This window comes from Chlamydotis macqueenii, chromosome 3 (assembly GCF_036417535.1).
Source record: "Chlamydotis macqueenii isolate bChlMac1 chromosome 3, bChlMac1.mat, whole genome shotgun sequence".
NCBI lineage: Eukaryota > Metazoa > Chordata > Aves > Otidiformes > Otididae > Chlamydotis > Chlamydotis macqueenii.
In genome coordinates this window covers 5,598,412-5,616,686 of record NC_141558.1, presented here as the reverse complement: position 1 = coordinate 5,616,686, position 18,275 = coordinate 5,598,412, and the positions used below count along the sequence as shown (strand labels likewise).

The 18,275-nt window shown below is 37.4% G+C and overlaps 1 protein-coding gene across 6 annotated transcripts in view; it reads left to right on the top strand.

Moving 5' to 3' along the window:
• Positions 1–18,275, top strand: part of SUPT3H (SPT3 homolog, SAGA and STAGA complex component) — a 275,033-nt gene that overhangs the window by 208,092 nt on the left and 48,666 nt on the right. For all 6 annotated transcript variants that reach the window (XM_086743502.1, XM_086743501.1, XM_086743503.1 and 3 more), the window contains 5 exons: positions 8,051–8,126; positions 10,503–10,615; positions 11,213–11,320; positions 11,767–11,955; positions 14,226–14,336. In XM_086743502.1, the coding sequence (XP_086599628.1) occupies positions 8,051–8,126; positions 10,503–10,615; positions 11,213–11,320; positions 11,767–11,955; positions 14,226–14,336 (597 nt within the window). The remainder of the gene's footprint in view (positions 1–8,050; positions 8,127–10,502; positions 10,616–11,212; positions 11,321–11,766; positions 11,956–14,225; positions 14,337–18,275) is intronic.

Sequence of the window (18,275 nt, the reverse complement as noted above, 5' to 3'; positions counted from 1 at the left end):
CCAGTAGGAACAGGACTGAATCCTCCAACCCTCTTCTATACGCAGGATGGTGAGCAAGTGTGCGAGGTGTGTTGTGCCTGTACCGCTCCGAGCCAGCTTCCATCCAAGACCATCAACAGCCTTTGGGCAAAAAACACTCCATGAGTTTCTGGCCACAAGACCAATCAGTACATCAGCTTAGTGTGGGAAGGATTTCAGTGGAGTGGAAGGAATGCAGTTTCAAAGAATCAGATGATTTGTCAGGCAACTTTTCAGTTTCTAAGTGCTAAATTACCTGTCCTGGATGCAAGTGGCTGTACCTAAATTGGGTTCCGAAACAACCTGTCTGCAAATAACTGTGGAGGAAAGTATTATGAGGGTTGAGGATTTTTTGAGATGATACATAATATAGTAACTACAAGAAATTTGTGTAGAATCCATTGTAAATATTAAGTAGGTAGACATTTCTAATCTTTCTGTCCTTTTATTTATCCATCTATCTATCCGTATCTCTAGTCATAAAGCTAAAAGAAATACCATAAAAATTTCTCATGGCTTACAATGTTTTCCTTTTGCATACAAGTAAGCCTCTATAATTATTGTATTATTGTTAAATAGAGTGCAATGGCTGATTTTGACCATAAATACAAGAAAAAAAATGTAAAGCTCATTATGTGAAAGGAACTGTTTTGTTGCTTCTGTCTCCCAGACAGTGTGTGAGGCCTATTTTGATGACTGTAAGTTTTACTTGTGAGATGCTAAAGCTGTTTATATGAACCTCATCCATGAATTGACCAACCTGGTCTAGTTGAAGATATCCCTGCTCCTTGCAGGGGGATTGGACTAGATGGGCTTTAAAGGTCCCTTCCAACCCAAATTATTCTATGATTTTATGAACTGATACAGAGTCAGGATAAGCATTCAGAAGAATGCTATCCAGAAGACATAAAAATATCCCAGTTTTAACCTGGTATGTAAAGTTTTTGATGTACAGCCAGATAGAAAATGCAGAAAAGCATTACAGTGTCCTCAATCAGAAGAGTGAGAAAAGGTCAGTCATCTTCAGATATTAATAAATCCTCCCATGTAAGTTCTAAAGTTTGGTAGCATATTTTATTTGAAATTATTTTATATTGGTTTTGAAAGTACTGGTAGAATATAGCCATAAATTTAGCACATAGTTTTACAAACTTCATAATGATACTTATTATAGCAGAAAAAATATTTTCCTGTAGAAATCAAAGATATTCCATGAAATGAAAATGTTTCATTTGTAGGTTCCAGCTCCACATTTCAGACTAGTGGTAATAAATTTAGACAAGGAATTTGGATATGATATGGAGCTAGTTCAAATAAATACAGTATGTGTAGCTTTTGCATATGTTCAAGGGCAAAGTGCTACAGGGGCAGTGAGTCTCTATCAGGAGGTCAGTTTTATGTATTCCCTCAGCAATGAGATCATGACTGCTGGAAATTAATCCATTCATTTTGTTATTGTCTGTGCAATTTCATTTGCTTCCTTTCTTCATAATTCCCTTGAAATTTTTACATAATCTTAAATAGACTTGCCAGTTCCCTTCCCCCTACTTATCTGCACAGACTTTGTTAGATTACGTTTTACATACTTTGAGGAAGATGAATGGAGTTAACACTCAGAGTACAAAGCCGCCTTTGTATATAGTTGCATTGCTTTGAGATCAGAGGAGGAACCAAATTTACTGAGTCATTCTTTAGCCTTCGCTTTTGCTTAGCCCTAGAATGGGAGTTGTCCTGTTGGTGATGGTGTTCTTCACTCGTCGCTCGTCAGAGCAGGATTCACCTTGCCTTTTTGAGGATGTCTGTACTGTGGACATGTAGACCTAAACCAGTGTCCCTAGGACTCTGTTGCTGATGTCCACAGTAGATGAACTTTAGACAAATTCGTAGATGTGATTCATCTGACTTATTTTAAACATCTAGTTTAGGATGGAGTTGCTCTCTAAAGGTGCCTAATATCTTTTTTACTATAAAGAAACTTTAGGTGACTACTTACAATACTGCAGATGTCTAACTTGTTCAAGTGAATCCCATCTTTTGTCCTTAGACAGAAAACCACCAATTTTCTTTAATGAAAAATTATAATGAAAACAAATTTATTTCAATTTACATTTGTCATCATCTACAGCTTCCTTTCATGTCATTTACAGTTGCAGATATTTGACATCTCTGTAACAGTTAAGATTTCTAAGGTTCTTAAGGTCTTAAACTCTTTTATTGGGGGAATGGGGTTAATAATATTGTAGAGGAAAAAAGCAAAACTATTTTTACTATATATAACTCTAAAAATACATTAAAATTGGGATCATCTTTGTCTGCCAGAAAAAGACTTCATGTTTTCTTCTTATGTTGGGAATGTTTTACTAAAAACATGAGCACTCAGAAAACCGTATTACATCAAAGGCCTCAAGTTTGCTATGCAGACTTGTTCAGATTAATGGTTGCTGCAGAATGTATGGTATGTTCTATAAGAGGTGGGTAAAAATGATAAAAATTCCCTGTATGTCTGTATTTTATAGCCAAATCAAGTATTACATTACAAAAGCTGTTGATCTTTCCCCAAGTGGCTTTTTTGTTTTGTGTATGAAACTCTGAGTAAGCTTAATCTTTCAAAATGCTTACTTTTAAAACTCTTTTTTTTCTTTGCTTACCAATTCAAGTGATTCTCAGAGTAAATACATTTTTCCTTTATGTGACAAAAAAATCTTCAGATAGTGATAATACTCAGATAATTTCAAGATACAGAAGACTAAAAATGTGTTTTCAGCATATTTTGTAAACTCTTCAATACTGAGCTGCCTTTATTTCTCAAATGATGTGGGTTTTTTTATAATCTAGGTAATTTTTGACCTGCAACCCGCTATTGCAGGGCAACCTTGTTTTTTCTCTAGGGTAGTCTCCGAGCTCCTTTGAAGCTGTGATAGGTACACAACAAAGAGGTCTTTAGCAAAGGAAATCAGGAAATCACACCACAATATGAATATGCAAGCAGTCTGGGATGCCAACATCTTCATCACGAACATTGTTGCCAAACACAGGGGTGTCCAGCCATGCTGCATACGTTTTTCAAATGTTCCAGCTTAGCAGCTACTCGGCACATTTCCTTCAGACACAAAATAGTTGGTAAGCAAGTTAACGTTTGGCCTCTTGCCTTCCCCCCCACACAAAGAACTTTATATGCCAAGTGTGAAATCTCTCAAATTGAATCAAAATAAAATTATTTTTCATCCTGGATGGTAGGCGACAACATGCAACTCTACCTTTTATTTCCTTTCCCTTTTTAATCTTCCTTTTTAGTTCTTCGTGCTGAAAGAAAGATATAATGCAACACATTTTTGGAAGACTAAGCACATTTGCTGTGCCAGGTCCTATCTACTGCATCCTTCAGCATGTTCCAAGGAAAGCATGCAAAGTATTTTAACTCTGCTGTACGCCACATAACTCAACTTCTTAACTGCTTAGAGTGACTAGTGCTACTACAGAAGGAGTAAAACCAATATATTTTTAATTATTTTGATAAAACAGTGGGGCAGTGTCATTGATGTCATTTATTGTGTCTAGTTTCAAGCTGAGATTCCTTGCAGGTGAGTATCCTTAGGGGCTTCAGTGTAGGAAGGATACCTAGCAAACTTGCTTTTATACTGATGAAAGAGGACTTGTCCTGTTGGAGTGACTTGCTACTGCTTCCCAGAACAGACTTTGGAAAATTTCACTTGTGTAAAATTGAAGTTTCTTAGCAAAAACATCCTGTGTCATTTCTTGTTTTCAAGAAAAAAAATAGCTGAAAAATGAAAACAGTGAAAAAGAGCAAGTGGGTATTCTGTAGGCTTAAAAGAAAGCATTACTTATAGAATCATAGAATCATAGAATGGTTAGGGTTGGAAGACACCTTCAAAGGTCATCTAGTCCAACCCCCCTGCAAGGAGCAGGGACATCCCTGACTAGGTCAGGTTGCTCAGAGCCTCATCCAGCCTGGCCTTGAACGCTTCCAGAGATGGGGCCTCCACCACCTTTCTGGGTAACCTGTTCCAGTGTTCTATAACCCACATCGTAAAAAATTTTTTCCTAATTTCTAATCTAAATCTACCCCCCTCTATTTTAAAACTGTTACCTCTCGTCCTATCGCAACAGGCCCTACTAAACAGCCTTTCCCCATCTTTCTTGTAGGCCCCCTTGAGGTACTGGAAGACAGCTATAAGGTGTCCCCAGAGCCTCCTCTTCTCCAGGCTGAACAGCCCCAACTCTCTCAGCCTGTCCTCATAAGAGAGGTGCTCCAGCCCTTTTATCATCTTCGTGGCCCTCCTCTGGACCTTCTCCAACTGGTCCATGTCCTACTTACAGGTTCTAGAATTTTGACAAACTTTCTGTGACATCCCCAACATTAATGCTGTTTCCTTTAACCTCTTTTGGCCTGGAGTAACATTGTGTTCACACTTGTGTGCTCACTCTTTCTTCTCCTTTTTTACCCTGTGTTATAGATTCTTTTTTATTTTATAAAATATACCTTAGAAATGTGGAGATGAGGGAATATTAAATTTTTCCAAAGAGGGGATGAAGTCAGAGAAAATAATTACTTTTTATAATCTTGAGAAGTGCAGAGGAAAGAAGGCCAACCGCATCCTGGGCTGCATCAAGAGGAGCATGGCCAGCAGGTCGAGGGAGGTGATTCTCCCCCTCTACTCTGCCCTGGTGAGACCCCACCTGGAGTACTGCGTCCAGTTGTGGAGTCCCCAACACAAGAAGGACATGGACCAGTTGGAAAGGGTCCAGAGGAGGGCCACAAAGATGATCAGAGGGCTGGAGCACCTCTCCTATGAGGACAGGCTGAGAGAGTTGGGGCTGTTCAGCCTGGAGAAGAGGAGGCTCCGGGGAGACCTTATAGCGGTCTTCCAATACCTCAAGGGGGCCTACAGGAAAGATGGGGAGAAGCTGTTCAGTAGGGCCTGTTGTGATAGAACAAGGGGTAATGGGTTTAAATTAGAAGGAGGTAGGTTTAGATTAGATATTAGAAAAAAATTTTTTACAATGAGAGTTGTAGAGCACTGGAACAGGTTGCCCAGAGAGGTGGTGGATGCCCCATCCCTGGAAACGTTCAAGGCCAGGCTGGATGAGGCTCTGAGCAACCTGATCTAGTCAGGGATGCCCCTGCTTCTTGCAGGGGGGTTGGACTAGATGACCTTTGAAGGTCCCTTCCAACTCTAACTATTCTATGATTCTGCTTTGGTGTTTTCTTAATAGATGCTATCCATGTATTTATTTCTCCTACATTTGCTGGTTATTTATAGACTATTCTAAAATTGGTAGGACTGTTGGGATGGCTATCCTTACCCCTTGTACTGTGAGTTTCTGTGTCATGATGTTTCTCTTTTTTTGTTAAAATCTGTTAGGAAGAAAATATAGTCCAGTTATTTATGATAAAAGCTATTTCATACGGTGGTGTTTTCATAAAATCACTCTAGAATCCACCTTGAAGAAAGACTTCTTTTAGAGAGGAGAATTGAAGGGAGAAAACAATTGTATTTAACAGTTATGTAAGTAATTTCACTACAAAAAAAAAAAATCTGTACAGAGAAAAAGTAAGTGTGAGTGTTCACTTAGTATATAAGAACAAAATTACATCCGGTCTTTAGGTCTTTGAACAACTACTGCAGGCAACAGTAGCTGGACTATAAGAAAGATGAGGAGAAATGCTTTACCAGGGCCTGTTGTGATAGGATGCGGGGTAATGGTTTTAAAATAGAGGGAGGCAGATTCAGACTTGATATAAGGAAAAATTTTTTTTTACAGTGAAGGGGTGGAACACTGGAACAGATTGTCCAGGGAGGTGGGCACGCTGCCATTTCTAGGATGTATTACGTGAGAAGTGTCCTATGCTATGCAGAAGTTCAGATTAGATGATCCTGGTGGTGCCTTCTGTCTTCACACGTGTGAGACTGAATTAATTCAGAGGCAAACCGAATCTCTGTTATGATTATGCTAGATGAAGGCTGAAGTAATGGCATGTATTGTGACATTTATTTTTAAAGGATACAAAATCAGTCTAGACTTACGTAATGACTTGATGTAATAAATTGACTGAAAATTTTTACTTATCTGAAACTGCAGCTCCACAGAATGTAGTCAAGATGCCAGCAGCACATGTGGCAAAAGAACTGAAAAGTGCTTGAGTAGAACATTTTCTATCCTGGTGACTAATATTCAAAATACAGTAGAAATGATTGACTGGGTAGAGGAGAAGAGAAAGAAGGAATATCCAGGTGTACTGCTGGACAGTTGGTGGTTCAGTTCAGAACTAAATTCAATATGTTGTCTATCAACAAGATCTCATAATTGATCGATTGGACTGTTATAGGAGAGTGAAGTTAAAGGCAGAGAATAGAGGAAGAAACTGTATTTGAAGTACTGATTTTTTTTTTTTTTCTGATTTGTGAAACTGCTAAGATAAAATGCTGGATGTATAGCTGATCTCCAAATGCTCTTATCAACAGCCCTTTTGCTTTCCATTAAATCTGGTTAAAGAACTCAACAATTTCAATTTCATCAGATATAAAAGTGGATGGGGAATCAGACCAAAATTTTTGTGTGTATGTGTTTTCTTTTTTTGTGTTGGTCTTTAATACGAACACGCCTGTACCTGACTTTTGTGCATGGTTTCTTGAGCTGTATGGACTCACTGCAGAAGCAAAGTCTCTGTGCCATCAACCACTTTGATACCACTTTGTGTTTTTAGTTACAGTTCTCTTCTTACCAGGTGTAATGATTTGTTCATAGGGTTATTCTATGGAAGATGGTTATATTCTTTCCTTTATGTTTAAGACAATCTACTTCCCTTGTTTGAGAGACTTGAGTAAGCTGTCTGCTTTTGAGGAAGATAATCTTTCTCTTTAATCCAACTGCTGCTTCCTGCCTCCGAGATGTGAAGGATTTAATCTCTTCTAGAGACCAGATCCCCATCTTGTGAAAATCAACCCTGCTCTGTTGAAGTAAACGAAACTCAAACACGTGCTCAAACCTCGCCATGAACTTCAGTGCTGCTTCAACCAGTTATGACATGGTAGATGCATGAAGGGGAATCATAGAATCATAGAATGGTTAGAGTTGGAAGGGACCTTCAAAGGTCATCTAGTCCAACCCCCCTGCAAGGAGCAGGGACATCTCCAACCAGATCAGGTTGCTCAGAGCCTCATCCAGCCTGGCCTTGAACGTTTCCAGGGATGGGGCTTCCACCACCTCTCTGGGCAACCTGTTCCAGTGTTCTACAAGGGTGTGCGTAATGTTTGTGGATTTGTACCTTGACTTTTTGGAGATATAGTCTTTTGGTTTACAATGGACTTTGTGTGAAATACATTCTTAAATCCAGTAGTGAACATTTTAAGCCATTTTTCTTGAATGAACTCTAATTCTGTCTAATTTCCTTTCCTCTGCTGTAGATGTTCAGAAGTATGAAGAATTAAGAATAGATTAACAGTGAAAAAAATGAAGCAGACACATTTACTACTTAATAATTGCAGTATATCGGTTGTCTATGTGAGAAGGGGCACTTCAATGCTTCTCTTTGTCCAGTACATCCTCAATGTGATGGAATTTATTCATTCCACTACAGCTAATGTCCCATTTCAGAAGCACATAGGTTCAGTTCTGGTCAGTGCGGAACACGTTGACCTGAGTTAGGGGAACGTTTTACTTGTCTGGTCATCCGTAAACACGTAGGCAGACTGCTCATGTGCTTCGGTTTAAACATGCACCCCAGTGAGGGCAAGAATGCTCAGCACCTCTGCTAACTCAACCCTCATCACTGTCATAGGTGCGCAGTGTGCAAGCAGAAGAATTGACATGCTCCTCTGGGAAATTTAACTCACGAGACTAATAACCAATGTGCGGTTTATATTTCTGCATCTTAACATGGTCAATGCATGTTTAATTTGGGAGGGTTACTTCAAGGTTATGGCAGGAGTGCTTTGCTGCTATAATTTCTGTTGCGGTATGCAGTTCTTGTTGGAATAAGGTACATCATGTACTTTTTCTCTTTTGTCAGAGAGCAGAAAGACAAACACGAATGATGGACTCCGTCCAGTACGCAGAATTTTGTGAAAGTCGGCAATTGAGTTTTTGTAAGTATTATAATGGCTGTACTGTATTAAGATGTTCAGTTATTATTTTATGTAATAGAGAACGCAGCAGAACCTCGTGTTTTTTGAAAGCACTTTTGTTTCATCTGCAATAATAAAACTTTAAATTTTTTGTCTGTGTAACTCCTGGGAGCATTAATTTAGCATGGTTTCAGGCTGTCAGGCAGTGTATTTTATTTGAATATTTACCAAGCATTCTACGTGCTCAAATACTGTGCTGGTAGTGGTGATTGCAAAGACAGAACTGGTAAACAGTTAATGGATTAACACTCATACTTGCCTGAAGTCTGTCGTGGTGGTGTTACAGTCAGCATATTAGTACAGTTTCATGGTTGCAGGTTTTTCGGAATGCGTCTAAAATTAGAGAAGAGCAGCAAGTTTTGCTTTTATTTCCCTATCCGCAGAGACACAAAGAACTTACTAAAGAGTCTTTTCTATTTTAAGCTGTAAGCTCCTGCTGTGGAATTTATTCAGCATTAGCCAAATTCATCAGTACACGCCATTCCAACACTAATAACATGATGACAGAATTAGGGCTTTACTAGCACTGAAAACCAGCTTACTAGAAGTACTTGTGGGCCACAACTATAATGAGCTGTAAATTAATGGGCTTGATCATGTAGCAAAACATCATTACAGAAGCAGTTAAGTGATGACTAAGGTTTTAGGTCAAATGTCAGAGAAAGTGAGGTGAAGGAGCCAGTAAAAATGATGACAAAACAGCACATGATCCTACAACACAGACTTGAACACAATGGTGTCTTTAAATGAGAGACCTTATCTTGTTTTTCCTTTTAAATTCAAAGAAAGAGTGACTCATTTATGGCAAATAAATGACATGTATGAAGTACTGTTCTGTATCAGCAAATGTCAGCAAATGTAGGAAAACATGTTTTCTAAGCATTTCTTTTTCCTAATTCAAGATGTTTTGTAAGCTTACTTATAATTTGGCATCACACATCTGTGAGCCATTAGATAAATGATACTTCAGATTAGGGTGACTTCAGCAAATGAGAGGTTTGTGATAAAGTCATTTTTAAAACCCCAAAATTATCATCTGGAGACAGAACAAATAGAAATCTTAAATTTGCAGAAGAAAATTGTCTTGCTGACCAGAGGGTTGTGATCTATAAAAATATGTCAATGATATTTGCACAGTGTTTTCAAAAGGTCATGTCTATACTGTTCTTTTCACTGACTTTTAATGTCATTAAAGAATAAGAAAATTACAGTGCTTAGGAAATAGTAGAGAGACACACCCATGCACAAATTCAAGTACATAATATGAACTCAAATAGACAGCACGCACTGTGTGCTGTCATGCGGATCATGCAGAATATTGTTTAAAAAAAACACAAAGACTATTTTTTTTGCTTATTTTCTTTTCTTTTAGTAAAAAATTAATTTCTTGATATGTTCAAAGTAGTAAACCCTTTTTTACTGTAATATAAACCTGTGAAAACTATGTCACAAGAGAATAAATCTGGACGGAACTTCAAGAAGCCCACTGTAACAATATATATTCGTCATTACAGCACCACGTATTTCTGTGCAGTTTTAAAGCAAGTGAAAGAAAAGGTCCATCAAAGGATCAAGTACTACAGGGTTACAAATTTAAATTCTCGGAAACATTTTGTGGTCCTGCTGTCACCTTCATGCTTTTTCAGTTGCTTTGGTTTTTTTTGGTTTTTTTTTGTCTTCAGTGACATATTTTTGTCTGTACTTTCTCCTAAGTGATCTCATCCGTTAACAGTGTGAAGTTCTCATATGAGTGCTGGTCATTTGCAGATCTACATCTATCCTTACTTCTTTATATCCAAAGCACATTTTCAAAACGCTCATCTAGAAATCGTTTTGGCTAGCTTGTTGGCACCTAATCCCTGCATGGTTAACAAAAGGACTTCCTAGATCTTCTGTCCTTTTTCATTTGTCTTCGCTGTTGTTAATACAATTATATCATTTTATCTGGACTCAGATTTGTCTTGATTTCTTCTAGTGCTTTCTCTCATTCATCAAAGATGTGATGTAATCATATACAATCCTTTACAATAATATATTCAAAATCAGGTTTGTCCTGTCTACAGTTCTCTCAGGTAGACCTTTCCTTGTTCTGAAATCTCCCATGTGAGAAAAACCGTGTGTTTCTCTTTACTCCATGCTGCTTATGGGTCTCCAAAGTGTTGTGTATGAAATGTCTTTTCCCCACTAAATCCATTTTGATAATTCCTTCCTTGGCTGGTCAAATTAATTTACACTCCTTATTTCACATTTGCAGTATTTTCTATGACTGGAAAAATGCATTTTGTTGCCCTACCTGTTGTTAACTTTTCTTTTCCCCCTTGTGATTTTAACTGACAGCAAAGAAAGCATCCAAGTTTCGCGACTGGTTGGATTGTAGCAGTATGGAAATAAAGCCAAATGCAGTTGCGATGGAGATTTTGGCGTACTTAGCATATGAGACTGTGGCACAGGTAAGTGAGCATACTGATTCAAATCTAGTTAAACAAAATGAATTGATTACTCTTGGATCTGCTTCAGCCTCAGGTGACTGTGTTGTAAGCCCCTTCAGAAGCCTGCAATCGCTCCTCCAGCTAGCAAACCTAACTGGATTCCTGTCTGCCTTTCAATTTCCTGTATGACAGATGCGTAGCGTGCTGTATTCGTCCATCTGATACACAAATAGAAATATTTTAGAATGGTTACAGGGGAGAGTGGAGTCCAGTACGAACTTTATTCAAGTCCAGACTGAAACCGCATACTTTGCTATGTGACCTTTGGCAGCGCGCTGAGGCTCATTCAACCCCATTGCACAATTGGATTAAAAAGCAGGATTTCCTGGAAAACAAAACGTTACCTTAGTGCCAAGTCGAGCCCTCTTGGGTAGATAGATTACTCCATATATTTACAGAAGTGGAAAAGAAAGGTTCCTTAGGCTGAAATATCTCTGAATAGTTTTGGTTTTCTGCCTCAACCCACAACTCCACTCTCTCTTCATTGTTACGATGGCATTCATAGTAAGTACCATGTCAGTGAACCTACCCGCTTGTTGGCTGTTTTTACCCCTCCAGTTGGTGGACTTGGCCCTTTTGGTTAAGCAGGACATGATTCCCAAAGCTGGTGACCCATTCAGTCATGCCATATCTGCCACCTTCATACAGTATCACAACTCTACTGAGGTAAATCTTGCTTTTTCACATATTTATGCATTTTATGTTTTATTTTTACATGTATTTGGTAGTTTGCTGCTTTTAAAATAGATGTTATTGAATTTGATATTGATACAGACTTCTGTTATGGAGTTTAGATGGAAAGACATTAAATTATGGCTTCAAATGTTAAACTCTTAAAGGCATCTTTATATTTAAATGCAAATCCTCTTTTATTGGGTGGAAATTCCTACTCTGTATTGAACACTCTTTCTATCGCAGATTTGGAGATTAAATTTGTCAACAGTGGCAAGTGCAATAAGTGCTGTATTGCATGCATTGCCATCATATAGATATTATAGTAACCTCTAGAATGAGCAAACGGAATTCTCTATTACAACTCATCTAAGAGGGCAAAAATTATTTTTTTTTGTGATTTGATTATGTAATGGCTGTTTGACATCTTGCTTTTATAGCCACATTTCTTAGGGCAATCTACAAGTGTGAAGACCGGTCTTGACTCTCCTGAAAACACGCCGCCTCCTACTCCCACACCCCCAGCATCCACAGGACAGCAACATCTTGGGAAAACCCCATCAGGAGCCCTGGGGAATGGTGGAATTGGACAGGACTCTACCAAATCCAAGCAAAGGAAAAGAAAAAAGGTATTTGGTGGACAAGCCTGAAAAGAAAAAGAAATCAAAACATCTTCAGGAAATAATGTGTCTCATTTTAAGTATTAATTTTAACCTGTATCACACGTTAACTACCAATGTTATTGTAGGGTGAAATGTTTGATTTGTTGTGTTTTGTGTCAGAACTAGGCTAAAGCTTCTCCATAATGCCTGCAAACTGAATTTTGTTGAGGTACCAACTGCTGCTTCTGAGATGAGCTGCTCCTCTACTGCCATAGTGGTAGACACCACCCAAAATAATCATCCCCTACTCTGACAGTAGCAGCTACCGTACGTTTTGAGGGTCAAAACATAAGCGAAGTAGGCAAAGAAGTGGTTGTGATTTTCCTGCTCCCGGTAGCCTTAGGCAACTGCCTTCTTTGCCTATAACAACTTTGCTTGACTTGCTTTATTTTTATGCCAGTTGGTTGCATTCAATCTAAATATTTGTTTACTTTGCATAAAATATGGACGTCTCGTATTCAGTGTGTGAAATGTAAATATTACAATTCCTATCTTCTGTTGTAGAACCTTGGCATTCTATCTGAGAGAAATATATGTACCTTAAAACCACAAGGGAAATAGAGTTGATTAAATAAACTGGATAGGAAGCACTATGTTAGTCACTTAGGGCTTTTTTGAAAACATGTGATGGCAGTACATGTTTTGCTCCAAAACAGTGGACTGACTTGTGATTTTCTCTCATGTGTGTTTTTATTCTCCTGAAACACATACTTATTTTTCACAGAGTTAAACCAGTGATTTTTACAATGACAGATAGAAAAATATGTATTTTCTCCTTCTAGTGTCATCAGTGGTGTTGATACTCCTAATGCATTCAACTTTCTCTCTGCCCTGATACTCCATTTAGAAAGCTTTTAGTGAGTCCTAAAAACCTCTCTGAAGACTTTTGCTTTTTCCTCTTCCTTTTTTATATTATGTTTGATTTCTGTGGCTGATTCCCATTATAATTCCTAGGAAAAAGAATTTAGCTGGAGATGTAGTTCTTGATACATTATATTTCACTAGTGTTTTGAGTTTATTTTAACTTCTTAGTGTTTGACTTAATGCCTTTTAAAATAATTGTATTCTAAAAAGCTCAGAGTTTTAATGAAATGTTCCTATGACTTATCCAATTTGGTTAAGTATATATTGGATATAACTGAGACATTGAGACAAATGAGTTAACTTGGTGAAGAATGTTATTCTTAGTCCATGAAGGCCCAGTCCAGCAGAAAATATTTGAGTTTCATATTCCCTTTATGCATGTCAATCAGCAAGGGAAGAATCTGCCATCGTATTATGAATAATTCTGTGTAACATGCACAGGCTCCAGTGGACTCAGCACTCTTGAAAATAAAACATTTTGTAAAAAATATCCCACGTTTGATAGCATTACTATGTAGTGTAAATGTATGAGGGGCCTGTGTATGTGTGTGCATTAAACTTCAGTGTATAATTTAAGTTTTTGTTGTTAGTGCATTCACTAACACAGTTATCATGAATTTATTACCAAGCAACCATCGTTCTGATTCGTCGTCTGAATTCTGGCAAGCAGCCATGTCTAGATGGAACTTAAACCAACATTTCATTTTGACTGGCAAGGAGAAAAGAGTAACTTTTCCTTTTAAAATCCTGGGGATATTTTTGTAAAATCAATGGACTAATAGCAGTAAATTCTTATTTTTCCTATTTAGAGTCCTTAATCCAAAAAGTCATTTGAAATTTGAAAACATTCCAGTTTGAGGTAATTAAAATATTTTTGCATCCCTCTAACACCGTTATGTCTCATGTTTCATCTTCAAATTTCAATCTGATATTCCTTAATGGCGATTCTGTGTCAAATTGCTTTCCACTTTGGGTACTTCTTCAGTATTTTCCCCATCCCTTGACATCATAATGAGAGCTTGAAATGTTTTAAAAATAGTTTCTGTGGTTATTGCAGTATGACTTATACGACCCTTTCATTTTAGTTTGAACATTTTCTGCTCTTTTCAATTGCAAGATACAGCAGCATTAGGTGAAAGATTTAAGAGGACAAATATGGTGTTCTTTGGGTCTCTTAAGCAAAGTTCATGTAAAAGTCCTCTTTGATTTGTTAATAGCTTTTTTCTCTAATGTAGTGTGTGGCAGCAATGATGTGTATCCTCAGGAAAAAAAAAAAAGGTCCATTTTATAAAGGTTTGTTTTCATACTTTATGCACTGTAGGTCTGTTGTGTGTTTTTGATTTAGTAACAATTTATGTGTTTTTCTGTTGCAGAGCACTGCAGCCTGTGGTACAGAGGCTCAAAGCGATGCCATCCAGCCCAGCCACATCAGAGAGGCCATTCGACGCTATGGCCACAAGATTGGCCCCCTTTCCCCATTCACAGTACGTAATAACAGAGTTATAAAAAGTTATATTTATAATCTTAAAGAACTTTGATTTTCAAGTGGTCAAATGAAGAAGCTTTGGAATTGTTGAGAGCAATTTGTGGTGACTGTAATTTTCTTTATAAAAGTGGCATAATTCTCTTGGGAAATAAAACTTAGTAATTTCTGTCTCTTTTTGGAAAGACAAAAAAGTTTTTTTTTCTTTTAAATATTATTTTCTTTCAATTACAAATTATGCTTTTTTGTTAGTGCTTGAATTTTCTGTTTTTGCAAAGTTTAGGTTTACAGTTATTTTAAATTATATGTATTCCAATATGGTGAGGAGCACTTTATATTCTAAAATTAGTTGTGTGTCAGATACTGCTCCTGTTGGAAGCTGAACTCTCAAGTGACACATTTATGGCTGGAGAAAGAAGAGAATGGTTTCTTTAGACAACTTTGAACCTCCACTAAAATGTAATAGAACTGAGCTTGTGGTAAAACACTGATGGGCTGTGAGGTTTTGCCATAATTTTTTCTATGCAAATTGCAAATCCATTGTTCAGAGCAGCCAAACGGATTCTTTATTTAATTTTTGTCAGCTGATAAAAGTGTGCAAGTAGTCTATCTCTGATGTCATAAATTGGGGTCATTTTCTTCTTATCTGCTCTTCTAAGTGGCATATATCCTTGCTTACCTCAGGATATCTACATTTAGGAAAGAATGACTGTCAAAGAAATCATTATAGGAAAAAACCCTCTCAAAACACCAAGCTAGAGCTCCTAAAAATTGGGAAGAAATTGTCCATTTTTGGAGGGATTTTAGGAAAGTAAAATTATTCTGAATTTGGAGGAGATTCATGTATTTAAAAATTATACAGAAGCATGTGAAAACCATAAATATCAAGGAAATAGTGGGACTTGAATTCAAAAGCGAGGAACAGGAAAAAAATAAGAGTAAATGAGTATCTAAAGTTATAATTTCCCTAGTGTCAAAACTGATCAATGCTTTTGTAAATGGCACTAAATATTTGGTTTATTAATGACAGTTGATACATATTTACAATGAATTATCTTTACGTAATTTTACCTCTCTTTTGCCACTCACAAATGCTGGATTAATATCACGTAAAGCATAGGATAGAATTTCTAGTCCAAAATAGGTAAGTGTCTTTAGCAGAAGTTTGCTAAAAGATGTAGCTAAGAACATGGCAATAGCTTCAGAAAGCAGAGAATGTATTTAATTTTATTACAAAGAAGTAAAGAGCTTACATAAACAATTGCAGAGAGGTAAGTCTCCCTTCCCTCACCTAAAAGTGGTTTGGTTAATTATTAACCAAAGTTTGAAATTTCTCTGCAACCACAAGATATAATGAAAGACTGTTTTGGGTTGGGGTTTTTTAATGTCCTGCGATCTTGTGAACTTCCCAAGGAGTACAACTAACTGAAGCGTTTGATTTGTTGACATTACCTACTGTCAATGTGGTTGATGAGATGAGCAGGTCTTCTTCCTTCTAAACAAGCCAGGACCAAGAGACAATCTTGGGTCATCTTCTAGATGCATACAAATGTTGTAGAGATGTACTATGATTCCTTTTTTTAATGAGAAAGTTCAGGAAAAGCATTTTGAGAGCTATTATAGAGTGTGCATTTAGGCCTGCCAATCTGCCCGCTTTTCCTGTCAATGTGCCCTCAGTGGCAGTTTTGGGGACGAACATTGCTGTCACAGTTGTCCAAAATGGAAGTACCCCAAACTTCCTGTAAATTCCTTACAGGTGCGGAAAATATGAAGGTAGATTGATGCTTCCTTTGACTTCCTTTTCATATTGCCAAACTCTCACACTGTTGTAGTAAAAATATTATCTCTAGGCATTTTGAACAGTACTGTGGTAACACTTCTTTTGAGTGATTTCTGCTTTCTCCTGCTGCTGCTGCCTTTGCAATAGTTTCTTTGTGTATCTGCATGACCTCCTAGACAGGATGGCATAAACAGGAGGAAAGGTGGTTTTACTCAATGTGCTTCTTGTGATTCTGTGGTGACACTTTAAAAACTGCAGGGATAGAAATATGGAATGGGTATCTGTCATTAGATTCAGTGAAGTCATGCTTTCAGCTGTTTCCACCCCTAAAGCTAACCTGAAGGTCATGTGGAGAAGTTAGGAATGTACATTTGCACATCAGCTCTTCCGTTTCTCTTAAGCTTGTTGGTCATTCGTCCACATCAGATCTGATTTTGTAGTCAACTAGTGCCCTGACAGAGTCTACTGTAGGCGAGGAGAAAGGATCTTTCTGCGCATCCGGATATTTTACACAAAGTTTTCTGATGACAGTTTACCATTCGTGTTAGCAGTCCTACTGCAGAAGCAAGGAAAGCAATGAAGAAACAACCATTTTAGTGAGCTATATGTGTTCAATTCAGTCCGTAAAATTTATAGATTAGACTAAACTTTAAGTAAAAGTCATAGTTCTGCATTCTTACAATAGTAACAACAAAAAAGTGCAAGTCTGCTAATGCCAAAATTCTATATTACTCCAGTGCAAGTTTATGGTACGTGTACAAGAAGAATGTAGAATCCATCCTAGAAACATAACCGTGTACTTATCTATCCCAAATAACATGGCATGTGTTAGGAACATACAGGAAATCTCATATGAGGAATAATAGGCAAAATAACTTCTCTGAAGTATTCAACAACAATTTTTTGAAAACAAAAGCATGTTACTGTTCTGGAGTGCTGACCATTGAGAAAAGATCGGGGAAAGAAAAAGGAACCACGTTAAATGCTTTCCTGTCTTCCAAAGTAATATTACATGAGCTTTTTCACCATGCAGTTATTGGGATTTAATACATTATTTTAATTTAGGTCTGTACTATTCTGAAATTTTCTTGCATGTGTGACTATAGAGCAGTAAGGAGGAGTTATAGAAGAACAGTAAGAACTAATAGACAGCTCTGAACTATTTTTTCATTTTAAATAATTTCCACCTCATTCTAGCCAATCATACAAGGCAGAGGGTAAACATTTACTTTTCTGTTTGTGAGATAATTTTTAATTTACCTGAAATTGTTTTTTGGCTTTTTGCCATGCTGCCTAGTGTGAGGCGTTCAGTAGTCTCCCTGAAGTTCACTCTGTATCATTTTTAATATTATGAGTTAACAATATTGATTGAGACATTTTGTACTCAGCATCCAGTGTTTAACTGAGTATGAATCTAAGATTACACTTACTGCATTAGCATACTGGTGTGTTTTGTCCTGGGATGTCCTTGTGGGAATAGGTTTCCCAGAAGATCAAGGTGTTTCCTAAATGCAGTCATAGTGGGCCGGTGACTGCTTAGCCCAGAACCAGTTACGTCACTATCTGAGAATTATGTAAATAGTTCTAAGTGAATAAATAAATACTTCAAGACTGTCAGGTAACTATTAGTTTTGTTAGATGGATGTTTTTGACAGAAATAGAGATAATGAGTATTTTCAAGCATTATACCAATTATAGAGGTGAACAGCACTAGTAGCAATAATAATTGCCATGACACTTGGATTTTTATGACACATTTGTTATGGACATCTCAAACAGCAAACTTTTTTCTGGTAACATACATTGAAATGTTCTCTTTATAATAATGGGATGATGTCTAACATGCTGTGTTTGACAATTTTCTTTGAAAGAATTGCAATGTATTGTATCTTGTATCTGTGACACCAGAATGAGGGACAAGAGAAAGGGAAGAGCAGAAACAAACCAAAAGTTCTTTGAATGTGCATCCCGGGGTGCTTACTGACTGTGAGAAACCCTTGCCATAAAGAATTTCTCATAGAACCTGTAGCTGATGGACGTGCATGCCTGCTGGTGGGTCATGATAACTGATTCTGGTAGTGAGGAAACCAAAGCGCATTATGGGATAATGGATGTTCTCTGACTCCAGGTTTCTGCATATATAAAAAGAAATTTGGAGCT